At 32.1% G+C, this 13,721-nt stretch overlaps 1 protein-coding gene and 2 long non-coding RNA genes across 4 annotated transcripts; 1 reads left to right on the top strand and 2 right to left on the bottom strand.

Annotated features, from left to right (window-relative positions):
- Positions 1-324: 324 nt before the first annotated feature.
- LOC149094863 (uncharacterized) lies at positions 325-2,219 on the bottom strand. Its single transcript, XR_016199748.1, has 2 exons — positions 2,035-2,219; positions 325-1,813 (listed from the first exon to the last, which is right to left on the bottom strand). It is a non-coding gene; the product is annotated as an uncharacterized LOC149094863 (long non-coding RNA).
- A 1,518-nt stretch (positions 2,220-3,737) lies between these two features.
- On the bottom strand, positions 3,738-4,930 carry LOC107364356 (cystatin-1). The gene is made up of 3 exons (XM_015931690.3): positions 4,800-4,930; positions 4,264-4,523; positions 3,738-4,141 (listed from the first exon to the last, which is right to left on the bottom strand). The coding sequence occupies exons 1-3, from the start codon at positions 4,876-4,878 to the stop codon at positions 3,974-3,976; spliced, it is 507 nt and encodes a 168-aa protein (XP_015787176.2). The 5' UTR covers positions 4,879-4,930; the 3' UTR covers positions 3,738-3,973.
- Positions 4,931-5,278: 348 nt separating this feature from the next.
- On the top strand, positions 5,279-8,622 carry LOC149094862 (uncharacterized). Of its 2 annotated transcripts, none has more exons than XR_016199744.1 (3): positions 5,279-5,630; positions 6,007-6,168; positions 6,304-8,622. It is a non-coding gene; the product is annotated as an uncharacterized LOC149094862 (long non-coding RNA). The 2 variants fall into 2 exon arrangements; XR_016199743.1 differs by lacking the exon at positions 5,279-5,630 and adding an exon at positions 5,749-5,887 and having other exon boundaries at positions 6,304-6,665.
- Positions 8,623-13,721: the final 5,099 nt, after the last annotated feature.

The raw sequence follows: 13,721 nt of genomic DNA, 5'->3' as shown, positions 1-13,721 counted from the left end.
TACTTTGATAAGCCATGGATTGATTGGTCGTCACTTGTAATGCAAACCATTAACAGCAAAACAGGCAAAAAACATTAACAATATAACAATCTTACAATTAAATCAATAATGAATAATGGTTGAAGCGGCATTTATCAGATAGCAAAAAAAAACACTTTTCAAGTGAATAAAAGGTGAAATGGAAAAAGAAGAAAATGAAAATGAAAAATGGCTGAAAGAGAATAAAAATTTTGCAGATAAAATAAGGCGTCGTTTTTTGATTGGTTCAAAGTTTAACTTGTAAGTCATTCGTGATGTCCGTTAAACAACAAGACTGTAAGCGCGAACAACATGAAAATACAATTTAATAGAGAGATTCACAAAAATATAATAATACAATAATATTAACAATAATCTAAATAAGAAGAAGAGAAAAAGTAAAAACTCTGATCACGATGAAAAGTTAAAGGTGAATGAATGGTAAATAATGGAGAGATGATGACAAAAAAACGTTAGACCAGGGTGAGTTTTGAAGAGATGATGATAACCACAAAAAAAAGATAAATATAATAGATGTTGGAACAAAGGTGAATGAAGAGTAAATGAATGAGAAATGAGGAATATTGCAAAAAAAGAAAGGTAAATGAAGCACGAATGTAAGCTTTTGCTGTTGTTGATCAACACTGACTGTTGACTGGTTACAGCTTGTTGGCCTAATGTTTTAAGAGAGTGGGAGAAGAGATATGAAGAGATATAATAATGAAAAGAGAGCGGTTTAAGGTTAGGGCGGAGAGAAAGAGGAAGATGAGAGAGCAAGAGAGTTTTTCTTTCATTTGATTCTTCCTTCTATCATCATCATTCTTCCCTCCTGGAATCATTCATACATACAAAAATACACATGCATATACACATTCATTCAACAGATTGTGAATGTGTCTGAACGAGAGAGTTTTTTTTCCAAGATTTAGAAAACAGTTTTTACCCAAAAAAAGCGGAACCAGTTTTCAGAGATTAACTTATTCCTTTCATTATTATCAAATTTACCTACAGCCATCATCAATAAACACAGGTTAAAGATGAAAGGAGAAGAAGAAAAATTTGATCTCTTTTTTAATGGTTTTTATTGCTTTCTTTTTTGTATTCCTTGTCTAATACTAATCACCATCACCATCATTACCATCAACAGCAGCCAGATCATCCCTTCCGATTATGATGACCAGGAGAATAATGAAATTTTTTTGAAAACATTTTTCATCAGATTTCATCTCTTTTTTTATTGTTGATGTTATGATGAAATGATGTTAACTGGTTGTTGTTGGACAATGATTATGATCATCATGATAGACAGGTTGAAAAAAAAATGGTTGAAATGAATTGGACTGAAGATTAAAGAGGGTTGACCAATGGAAATCTTGTTTTCTTTCTGATTCTTCTGTTTGTTGATGGCGATGATCAAAGGTAATTTAAGATGACAACCATTCTTGTGTGCAATGATTTACAATGTTTACTGTTGTTTGTCCTCTTTTCTTGTTCCCTCCATGATTGTTCATCTTGATTCCTCTCTTTTCATTCTCATAATCATGATCGGCTTTCATCGTGAGTCGCAACTTTGCCTAGAATGTCTTGTATTTTTGTTTGTCCTTTTTCTGGTTTTTTTCTGGTCCATTTCCATTCCTTGAAGAGAGCTAGAGTTGCTGAGGTTTAATTGATTTGTTGCTATCTGCCAATCCATTTGTTTTGATCAGGAAATGATCTTGAAATGGAAATCCCGTACAAAAATAATACACAGCTTTTGAGCTCCTTGAAAAGCCAAATGAATGATGACATAGAAATCCTTTGAATAAACGAAGGAAATTTGAAAGATCCGGTTGATAATGAAAATTTTAAAGGAAATAAGCACATCGAAAACAACATGTTGAACACTCCTTTGGGTGAGACAATTAAACGGATCAATGAATTATGTCATCCTTGAGCTGTATTTTAACATTGATCCAACTCAGCTAACATTTTAGGGCTAAAATTTACAAATGATGTGATCCATGATCATTAGCTCACCTTTTGTAATTTACTTAGTTTACCATTTAAAACAAGTAGTGATTAGATGATTCCATCTATGAACATAATCGCAGAAAAATTCACCAAATTAATCGTCAGACTATGCACATACAACATGAACGTACACACATTGGGTTAGTTGCCCATTGGTAAGCAAAGGAGTGTCACAAGCGCCATCACTCTGTTTTGTCTTTAAATTGTCTTTAGTCAAGTACAGTTGTATTGTTAACTCTTGCATAGGCAAAGTTTCTGGAAAAGTCTGGTTCATTTTAAATAGCATTACCATAACTATCACTAGATGGACCAAAGAAACCCAAAAATATGAAAGACCTTAGTTAGCTATTAGATGAAATTGAATATGTTGGAAATTAGTTGAGTTATTGAATTTGTAGCCACACTTACTGATTTCGTGATGCACTTATCCTTCATTCCAACAAGCTTTTATTCATAGACCATTCTTTTTCACATTCCATGATAGCTTTCTGAAAGAAATGAAAAATATCAATGATTCATTTTTTGTAATATTAGATTTAAAGGAATAATAGTAAATATTATTAATACTTTTACCTTAAAATACAAGCCAATATTTCGGTTGCACAGTTTTCTTCTGTTTCAACAGCACGATGGATATGGTCCCAATTCTTATGTACTAATGACCATTAACAAAAGGGTAAAAGGGAAAACATTGAATTAAGGTTCTCGGTGAGGTAAACGGAGGTAAATGGTTGATTCAATAGAAACAATTAAATGCTTCTCAATCTTTTCAATACAAAAGCCGCAGTCTTGATGAATGACAATCTGGTTCTGTGAATACTTTCGCACTTTTTTATCTTCACCTCACATTGTATTTGATTTTCGAACAGCTTCTCTACATTTATCATCAATATTTATTAGTTGAAAAGATTTTATGATTAATTAAGCTTTATCGTCAACTTCGAATTCTCTTTTGGCTTTTGAGAAACTTTTCAAAAAAGTCAGGAAACAAAGTCAAAGTATGGAAAAGTATTTTTATGGCCAGATGAGGTGTTTAGGGTGATTTAGGTTTAGGTCGATATTCAAATTTTGATTTCAAATAGTAAAATCAAATCTAACCAATGCACGTTGTTAAGAGATCGACTGTCGAGCCTCGAAAAAATCAAGGTAAACTAGGTAACCAGCCACCAGCTGTCACTAGTAGCAAATTAATTTTTTACTGCTAAGGTAGCGCTTTCTGGTTGTTTAAAAGTAAAAATGAAAGGGAAAAATCAAAATAATTGCTATTACTCAAGAAATTGAAGTATCTTCGGCTGGTTCAAAATCGAAATCAGTGTTTCTAAAGATCATTCAAACAGAAGAAATATTATCTCAGATAAAACACTAGACTGGGATAGATCAGAAGAAACTCAAAAGAAAAATATGAACGGTTGAAAATATCTTTAGAGGTTCGTAATTGAGGTAATAATTTTCAACATTGATAAATTAAAACAAAATTATTTAATAGTTTAAATGGTCGAATTGAAATGAATAAGAAACATAAAAAATGATAAAACAAACAGAACATTTTAAATGTTGTATTGTAAACAGATATTATTGACATGCCTGTCGCATAGATCGGACAGAAAAACAATTAAACATTTGATAATGATTAATTATGAGAGCACAATCAAAAGTGAGAATGTTTGATTGGTTCAATTAATTAAGAGAGTTGCTTATTCAATATCACATCGATGCATAAAGATTAGAATTTATAGATTTCTGATGACATAAATTTTACAAAACAAATTTCACTTGTTTTACATATTTAGTAACGATTATTGGATCGACTATTTGTCTAAAGATCATATTAAATCAAATTTAATTAAAAAAATTGTAGTCATGTAAAGTGTTCAATCCTTCAACCATCACTTTGGAAATATAATTCAAGCGAAGTTCCTTTGTAGTTTCAGTTTATGGTTCGGTTTTACAGCAGGTTCATCTTTCTATTTTGTTGGTATTCTTGCTCTCGAGCGATATTCGTATCATTGAAATATTCAGAATAGCTGAGATGATTATTGCACTTATGATCAAGAAGCTGTCTTTTACTTTCCCAGGGTCTTTCGTAAACTACGGCATAACATCTTTTGATAGTCTGGAAGAAATAAAGAAATAGAATAAGTTAACATCATCAGAAATTCTCACGATTGATATCTATCATTTTACAATAGATGAAGCTCTCAATGTGCAATAAATCGAATAATAAAATTTACTTACAGCATTTCGATCAGGAACACACTGTTCAGGTTTATCTGAATCAATTTCATTTTTACGACAAATTGTTTTACTCATATCAAAGGTTATATTGTATTTTACTCCTCCAACCACTTGAGACTTAACATCATGGATGTGTATCAAGTTTTGAAAATACATGTCATTAGATTGATCATTAATAAGCTTTGCTGCATATTTGGCGTTATCTTTCGCAGGTTCATAATCAATGTCTTTTGACATCCAGCCTCCAACCAACCTGTGGCCTTGAGAAACAAAGTCGGGAGAAAAAAACAAACAAAATTTTATTAGAGAACAAAAGATTTGGCTAATAAACTATTTCATGCTAAAAACTAGAATACAAATGTCTGGTAGACAAAATGATACGGTAATTTGATTGTAGCAAAGGCCATTAAAAAGTGAAACATCATGCTAACAAGTTATAATAAATCAGAATAAAAATGGCCAATAATGTACTCGTCTATACAGAATAGACTAGTCCAAAACAAGTAACAAAACATTAAAGTAGGTAAACAACTTACCATGTTTAGGAATGGATTGAGATGAGCCAAGACAAATGAAGGAAAATAAAAAGATTAAATTTCTCAAAACAATGATCATTGTAACAATAGATTAAACGGAATTAAAGTGAACATTAAAGAAGTACAGTTAATATATTAAGTGACAGCAGTTTCAATGTAAACACTGTTTAATAGACAGACTCTTTAACAGAGTACCAAAGAAATCCGATAAAACGGATCCAAACAATACTCGAATTTATAAATGAACTTTCTATTCCATCTATTCAACATGAAATAAACAAAATGCTACGGCCTACAACATGCATATAATTTTGATTAAATTCCCTTTTAAAAACTGAAGAAAATTCCATAAAATTCATTTGATTTACAAATTTCTGACTAACAATTTAAAATATCTATATCCAAAGAATGATTCCCAAAATATCGACAACTCAGACCTTTCATTTAGAGCCATTAGATGGAGACACAAATTCGAGTTTATTACAAGCTATTTTAATCGAACTGAAAAAATCTTAATTTTTCTGATGTAATCAACAAACTAATCCAACTATAACCCAACAAAGTCTAATAAAAATGTGTTCAAGTCAACATAAAAATTAACCTAATGATCTGTAATCACATTCAAGCTTAATTGGCCTGCAAAAACCTGGAATCGTCCAATAATATGACCAATATTAGGCGATTAATTAACTGTGTTTCCAGTTGAGATGAAAAATCCAAAGAGTTGCTGTTTTATTGACATTAAATATTGTGTTTTAAGTGATAAAGTACCAATTTATCATAATAATGTACTGATGTATGCCTAAGAATGGCACAAGAAACCCAAGGAAGGCAAGAAATTTATAACAAAAGGTTAACCTGATGAAATGTTATCTATCACAATGATTACCTTTCAAGTATAAGGTTACCTTAACCAGGCAACATTTTATTTAAACTGATCGGTTAACAATCATCTTTAGACACTAAACATTCACCAGAATTGAACTGCGTTTCATTAATAATCAACAATCCATACTACTTGAGTGAAGGCCTTAATTTCATTTCCTATCATTTTCCCTAATAAGACCAAACAAGTTCAAGTTTAACAAGTACATTCAATAAATACTGAACTCTTCCTTGAACACACACATGTCTACATGGCGTAATCAAAGGAACCGTGAAAGCTTTTACTTAATCTTTCATCTTTCCCTTTCTCTCTCTCTCACAGGATCACAAGAATTTTTGTCAACAGAAGATGAACAAGAAAATGGAAGAAAGGAGAAAAGAAGAAGAAAATGAGGAAAATATTCTGATATCGGATACAGACCAAAGCAAAATGCTTGACTTTCAAGCTTTTATCCAACTAATAGTTATTCACAATTGCCTCTTGGTATGTTATCATTATCATCATCCTCTTTTCATCTCTCAATCTCAGCCTTACCCAGTTAACCATTACTTATTTCATTCACCATAAGAACACTATTTATTTGTTTATCCTTTTCAATCATCTCTCTCTTCCCTGTAGATAATCATTATTTTAGTCCAATCCATTGGTAACAATCGTAATATTTGAACAGCCAAAGAATCTAAAAATTGGAAACTTATCTTTTAAACTTGAATTCATCTCAACTTTAATTTACCCTTTTCACGTTAGCTGCTAGTCTTCAATTAAGAGATGAAACAAGAAACTTATCCTCACACCAAGATGATGCCGGTCATTTTAAACTTGATGAAATATAACTCATGAATCTCGAGACTTTCAAGAATAGAAATTCGAAAAATTGGGTTTTCCAAATGAATTTCATTGAATCACTTATGCAAAGTGATTGCTAATCTATTGCAGTAAACCAATTAAATCTGGTTAACCAGAAACGTTGCCTCCATTGAGATGAAAAAGTGAATGAAATCGATTCTCATTTCAAGAAAATTTGGCACCAATTTGTTCATCTCTTCATCAGCACAGGGAATGGATGGAAGATGTGAAAACTCTAGAGAAACAGCCTACAGAATAATGAGAATGAATAGATAACTTTTAGATTCCTAAATGTCTCTCCAAATGTTATCCTTTTTTTCATTGGAAATCTCATTGATTAAATGATCAACTGACCATCAAGAGAAACATTCAAGTTAATATTTAAAGGAAACTGCAATCTGATCACAAAATGTTGATCAGTCATTTCCAATCTGACTCAAGATGGCTGATTAAAAGTAAACCGAGATGAAAGGCAAAAGACGAACCAATAGTAAAACCCAGACAAGAAAAAACCAGACAATTTAAAATGATCCAGACTTCAACCCATAAACTGTCCACTCGATAAAAGGTCAAAACAGTGAGAAATAAACGTGAAAAGGTCAAAGGATGAAAGTAAATAACTTGTATCAATAGTAAACCAGAAAAAGGAATCGAAGAGCAAAATATTAATAATGAATGAAAGGATAAGAATTGAAAGCGAAACTTTGATTAGCTCTTTTCAATCAACTCTACATCTTGTAACCAATTATTTGCCACTAAATCATCAAGTTACCAGTTTAATTAAAACGAAAGTTGATTGATCAGACAAGAACAATCAGTGAAGAAAATTTGATAAAATTTCAATCGATGTCAGGAAGATGTTGACAATTGAAGAAACAGAAAAGAAACAAAAAATTTAATGAAAATGTCAACAATTATACTCGAAATGGATCATTTTAATTGTATACTTTTATCAATTTCAATCAACTTAATGGTTATAATTAACTGAGAATCATTTTTCCTTCACTTCTCTCATCGTTTAATGTTAATGTTATGGTAATTGTGGCAATTACTGATCATTCCTTGGCTTCCCTCTTCCTCCCTGTTCAACACTCTTTCACTCGGCAATCAACAAAATGAGAATTGTAAATGAAAAATTTCATTTCCTTCAGACCTTTTCTTCATCATCTTCAATCTCATTCCTTTTCTCATTCCTTTTCATTTTTCATGGTGCAAAACCAAGAACAGAGGAACAAGAAGAAGAAGAAGAAGTAAAAAAACTGGAAAAGTTTTGAATCTTGATAATAAGGATTTAGGAAAGATTAATCGCTTCCGATTTGAGTTGGCTCGTTCAAGCTTGAAATGATCAAGAAGTGAATCAAAAATGTGAGTCTCAATGAAGGCACAACTCTGAATAGCAACAACACTTTACGCTTTCAATCAAACATAATGTTTTATCTTTTGGTAAACTTCAAATTGAATTAACTTTCAAGATTCAATTTCAAGCTTTTGTCTTCAACAATTGAATATTATTTTTCCCTTTTCAACACAATCAACTGATTCATAATTGATTCAATTTTATTCATCCAAATGAAAGGCCATCAAATGTAAAATAATGTTTGGTGCAACTTGATCAATTGAACTCTAATCAAGTGAAGAAATTAAAACAACTGCAAAAAATTATCTTGCAATTGATGTAAGAAACTGAGTGCAATTAACTTGATCGTGTTTGTTTTTTTTTCTGGTCAAAGTGATTCACTTGATATGCAATGTTTCTCATCAGTTATCATGTTTTATTTGCATTCCCTGTCTTCACTGTATTCAATAGAGAGCAACTTATTTGATCAATTTTCATCTTATAATCCATATGGATGATGATATTATCCAATATTGTTATATCAAATTGTTCAAACAAAAAGTAAACTTTTTTTGCTTCGCCTCTTAAAATTAATCTAACCATTTAGGTTAATGGTAATGATGTATAATTTAGACCAACAGTTTACAATGTAAAGCAATCTGTTGCTTTGCTAATATGTAAATATTTATAATAACATTATAACGAGTCTTGTTGACCTTGATTGCTGTCCAATAAAGTTACAATATAAAAAGAAAGATTCTTGACCTTTAAAAGCACTTTTTTCTGCAACTTCTAAAATCTAATTAATAAGTATCCAACATGAAGGTAAACAAACTATTCAATCTGTTTTACAAACAATGAACCAGTGAAAATGAAAGGTAAACCAAGTTTTGATAGACTGTTTAGATTTGGATTAATCTAGTTTAGTGTAGTGTTGTGTTGAAATAAGAGTCAGAATTGACGAAAAATTCGTAAGTTTTCAGGTAACAGTCAACCCGAAGGTAGTAATGCAGTTTCATTAATATAAGCAAGATTTGGGCTAAAATTTAAAATAATGAAATGATTTAATTTTTTTGCAAATCAAACTTAAAATTTTTAATCATGTCACTTTTAGCGTCACTGTGGTTGAGCATCAATCTTAATCAGATGAGAGTTTGAAATTCAATTAAAGGTCAGATAACGGAGTGTCCTTGAGTGAACTCGAGCATTTTTTCGGGTAAATTGTTTCAGCACCGACCGGCCGACTACCACCTGGGTTACCCAGTTCTCGTCGGTCGGGGGCTTCCACTGTTTATTCTCAAAAATTTTGTAGTTCTCAACCTTTTTTTGGTCGAGTTTGTTACATCAGAATTATATATTTGTTTGCACTGTAAGTATAAGTTTCTGGTCGGTAAGGGTTACATGTATTGATTTGGAAATATTAAGGTTTGTATTATAAAAATAGGTTTCAGGTCGGTCGTTAAATGAATTGTATTATTTTGGATTTATTTTGTTTTAGTCGGTCGGTAAATACAATTGTTTACATTTGGTTACATTTCAGGTCGGTTTTTTGCTTAGGTATATTTGAGGGCTTCTAGGCTTCTTCCTCTGTTGCTTTCCAAGTATTTTGCCAAGCCTGTCCATGTAACCCTTCGATAATCTTGTCCTTCTGGTATAGCGTAATTCCATGGCATTAGATCGGTGTAAAACATTCAGCCAAATCGCTTCTAAACATAGCATCAGTGGGCACTCAATAAACATTTTATCATAATGATATCTTCCGACAAAATCTAATGGCCGAAAGTACGGTTGTCAGAAAGCCTTCCTACAACCGGAAGGACAACGGGCCACTCTTTTTCCATTAGAATCCAAGAAACAATTACGATTAAAATCAATTTTGCAGAGCAGCAACACAGGATTGGCAAAAAACAGTCTGACAAAATTCTTGTTCGTACCCCCCTGAGTGAATCCTTGGCTGGACCGCCAACAACTTACAGTGCCCACAAAAAAAAAGGCATAAGCTCATCTCCTCGAATTAGAGAACGATTAATGTTCATCTAAACAATAATTATTAAAATAAATACAAATAAAAATTAAAAAAAATAAGCCTTATCAAATGATTATTAGATAAAACAAAACTTTACAGCAAAATTGAAAAGATTACCAATCGATAACCAACAAATCAGTAACAACTTAATTGAATCGACATGCAAATATTACTTAACTCACGTCTAAGAGAAGTTATATGGTTTTACTAACGCGTGCGTAGTCAGAGTTTGTCAGTTAACTGATTTGCATCACGAAGGGACAAGCACTAATGATAACAGTGGACACATACAGTGATATTGAAGATATATTCAAATTGAATTTTTCCGTTTTTCAACAAATATCACAAGATAGACAGCACAGATGTCAAAATTGAAAGTGAGCAACTTAAAGGTGCCAATTCAAAGGTGTATAAGTTAAAGGTGCATCAGTTGATAGTGTGTAATTTCAATTTGAATGATTTACAGTTGAATAGGTGAATTGAACAAAAATATTTCTTCAGTATTCACATATTTTCTTTTTTCCTGTGTTCACAGATTTCACATTTGCTTACCTTTGTGTCAATCCAAAATGGGCTCAATTAAGTCAAGATATGATGAAATTTTCAATGAAAATGCTGTTGCTGAATTTGTTGAATCAGCCAAACCAAGGAATACTAAAAACGGAGATGATTGAGCTGAAAAATAATCCTGCTGAGGCAATTGGACCGCCACCCAAATCGGCGTTATTAGTGAAATGGTGATCATTTAATAAACCGGGTAATCAAGTTCATCTTGAAGATAAGAAATAATGAAGGTGTAGATTACACGCCAACCTTATAACGTATATAAGATAACTTATTGAATTAAATGTATATCTGCTGCTATATCTGAAAGCTAGATGTTACAAAGGTGTTATTTTTTCTCGAGACATTCTTGAGATTGTTTGGTGACCTATGCCAAATTGCAAAAGTTGAAAGCCGCAAGAATTGGTTTGCAGATTCTTAGGACTGATTGTTCTCAAATAAGTGATGAATTTAAGCTTCTGGAGGAAAATGGATTGAATATGTCAACAAGCCATGGTCTTCTAAATGCAGTGTTTTTTATAATTGGTAATTTTCTGTGACCAAATTTATTATATCTGGGCCAATATCACTATTTTCATCAGGATGCGATTTAGAGCCAACTTGTGGTGGCTAAAATAGATGAAAAGATAATACATTAAGACGGGTTGAAGAGAGAAAAGTTTAAATTTCATTTTTTTGTTCTATATCTCTTCAGGGTCATATAACTTGAATAGTGCACTAGACCGGTATATGTTTAAAACAATATTAAAAAATCACAAAAAAAGTTTAAAACATAGAAACTTACTTAAAAAAATCGCGTTAGAAGTTGATCAAAAACTGTCAACTGTTATGACCAGTTTAAATGGAAATTTTGACTTATTATTTAGAGGCACACTGGCGCCTCTATTGTCAAAAAATTGTGCCTCTGTGTGTGGCATTTTCATTTTGAAGCGCGTTGCCACTATGCACAGAACCTTACTACATGTCAGAATTTTTTCGGAAAATTTTTTTATCTAGATAGAATCCAGAAAAAAGTATGAAACAAGTGCTTGTAGCTGCTTGTTTTCATAATTAAGAAAATGGTATTCGTTAAAAAATTGTAAAACATATAGAACTGGCTGGCAACGAGAACATTGTTAAATGTTGCAATTGTCTAGGCTACAGCATTCAAATGCTACATCAAAAATAACTTTATCTAGATGATCAAAGATTTCAATATCTATTTGGTATCCAGATTGCTTCTAAGCGTGTTGGATCATTGGTTCAAAATTTTTAGAGCTGAATTGGTTGTGAATCAATGATTGTAATTTAACAATTGTCAAAGTAACTGCAGCAAATACGTTAAACGAAGCTGAATTCAGTCAGCGGAAAATTTCAGTTAGAATTGGACATAATTCCAGTGGAGTTGATAATTATCAATTATTTTTTGCATCTTTAATATATTAGGGATGCAAAAAATACACAAATTGCTATCTCAAATTGTCTTGAGCCTAGCAATGTTGGAACTAGAAAATTCTGATGAACGTGTAGCTTAAGAAATCAACAAAATAACAACCTATAAAGTTGAGCAAAATGAATGATAAAGTCACTCGATATAGTTGAAGATAATGTTGACTTCAGAATCTCAAATCGAAACATAAAAAAAGCTGAATCAACAAAGCATTTGAATATGAAGATGTTAAGTCTAATGAGACTAGAAGACCAATAATATTAGAGTTGGTTTGAGTGACAAAACGTTTGGAATTTTCTGTTCAACCCCTTAACTGTATTGTTTTGCCCATTCACAAAGTACTGCCTATTTCCACTGCCTGCAAAAATAAACGTCTAAAGGCTGAAGAAACACTGTTATACCAGAAGGCAACGTTTATAAAATTATCTCTTGTTCATGCCCTGCAAAGATCTGTAATATTTTGATCTGTAATTTAATAGGCATATTTTAAGGTGTTGCGACCGTAATTTTTGATCCAGAATGCACTACTCGCTGCTAGAAAACGGATCCAGTATCATGGAATTCTTTCACGATTCTCGCAATAGCACGTTCATCTGGAATAGCATCAAAGTTTTTCTATCCGAGAAATTCTCTTATAGCTTTTCTTGCAGCTCCAAGTGACTTGTTGTTGAGCCAGTATTGTTCTACTGTATGAATTTTCAATCTTTGCACCAAAGGCAAATTCGGTTGAGCTGATTTTGAAGCTTGTGGTTTCATCGCTAATATGTTATTAAAGGCAACTTGAAAAGGCACTATTGATACAAAATATTGCAGCACAATTGGAGGAGTTGCAGAAACAATAAAAAATGCAAAAATATGTGTTCACTGATGTGAAGGAAAAGGGGAGGGATTGTGAAGTGGAATGTGTTTCTCCTCCATTCAAGATTGTTTTCTGCAAAAAGATCCTGATAGGTGCAAAAATAAAAAAGTTATTAAAAAAATACAGGCTGACATGTTTTGTGGCTGACCCTGAATATTAGGAATCGCACTCTTCTAAAAGTATGGTTTATTGATTTAAAAGTGCGTTCAGTATCAGCGTAAGCAATAACTCGTTGGATATAATCAAACGTGAACAATTCATTAGAGATACACATAGGCTTTTTGGCACGTACTCTAAATCTTTTTCTGATTCATCGAATATAAGCTCATTGAATTGCTCTGTTCGAGCAGAGAACGTCCCATCAAAACTGCAAAAATCAGGTTAGTCAGAGTATCCGCTAATTTATCATCGTCTTTGTAACAATCACGCCGATTAGTGGGTAACTTTTTACGGATTTTGTTATGAAATTCATCTGTTGATAAACTCATGGTGTTAAAAAGCACAAAAAATAGACAATAAGACTGAAAAAACAGAGCCTTAGCTTATAGTTTCTACTTATAGTTTAATAGCACTTAGAGCCAAAAAGTCGTTTCCCTCTAAATAACATTCGATTCCATTTTCTGAGAGTCTAAACCTATTCAGATTGGTTGATTTTTGTTAAAAGTTGAAATCTCGCGACGTTGAAAAGAGAAATGAATTTTTCCAAAACAAATTTAGCTAACCAATATTATGATAAACACTCACTTATAACGTGACAAATTGAAACCGAACTACTTTGAGACAATTTTTTTAATGAAAATCTAAGGGTACAGGGGTGAGCTTAGCAGCAAAATGATCACAACTCAATGGGTAATGTTTCAAAGTGACCACCATCACTTTGTTTGAGGTATTCAAAACGACGCAAAAACCCATTTATAACGTTTTGGCGCATTTGTTGGGTGATGCTTTTGGACGCTTACACTATCGATATTTGAAG

This window comes from Tetranychus urticae, chromosome 1, assembly GCF_039701765.1.
Source record: "Tetranychus urticae isolate SD_2017Ah chromosome 1, NJAU_TeUrti_SD_1.0, whole genome shotgun sequence".
In the NCBI taxonomy this organism is placed as follows: Eukaryota; Metazoa; Arthropoda; class Arachnida; order Trombidiformes; family Tetranychidae; genus Tetranychus; species Tetranychus urticae.
This window is presented reverse-complemented; position numbering and strand designations above follow the sequence as displayed.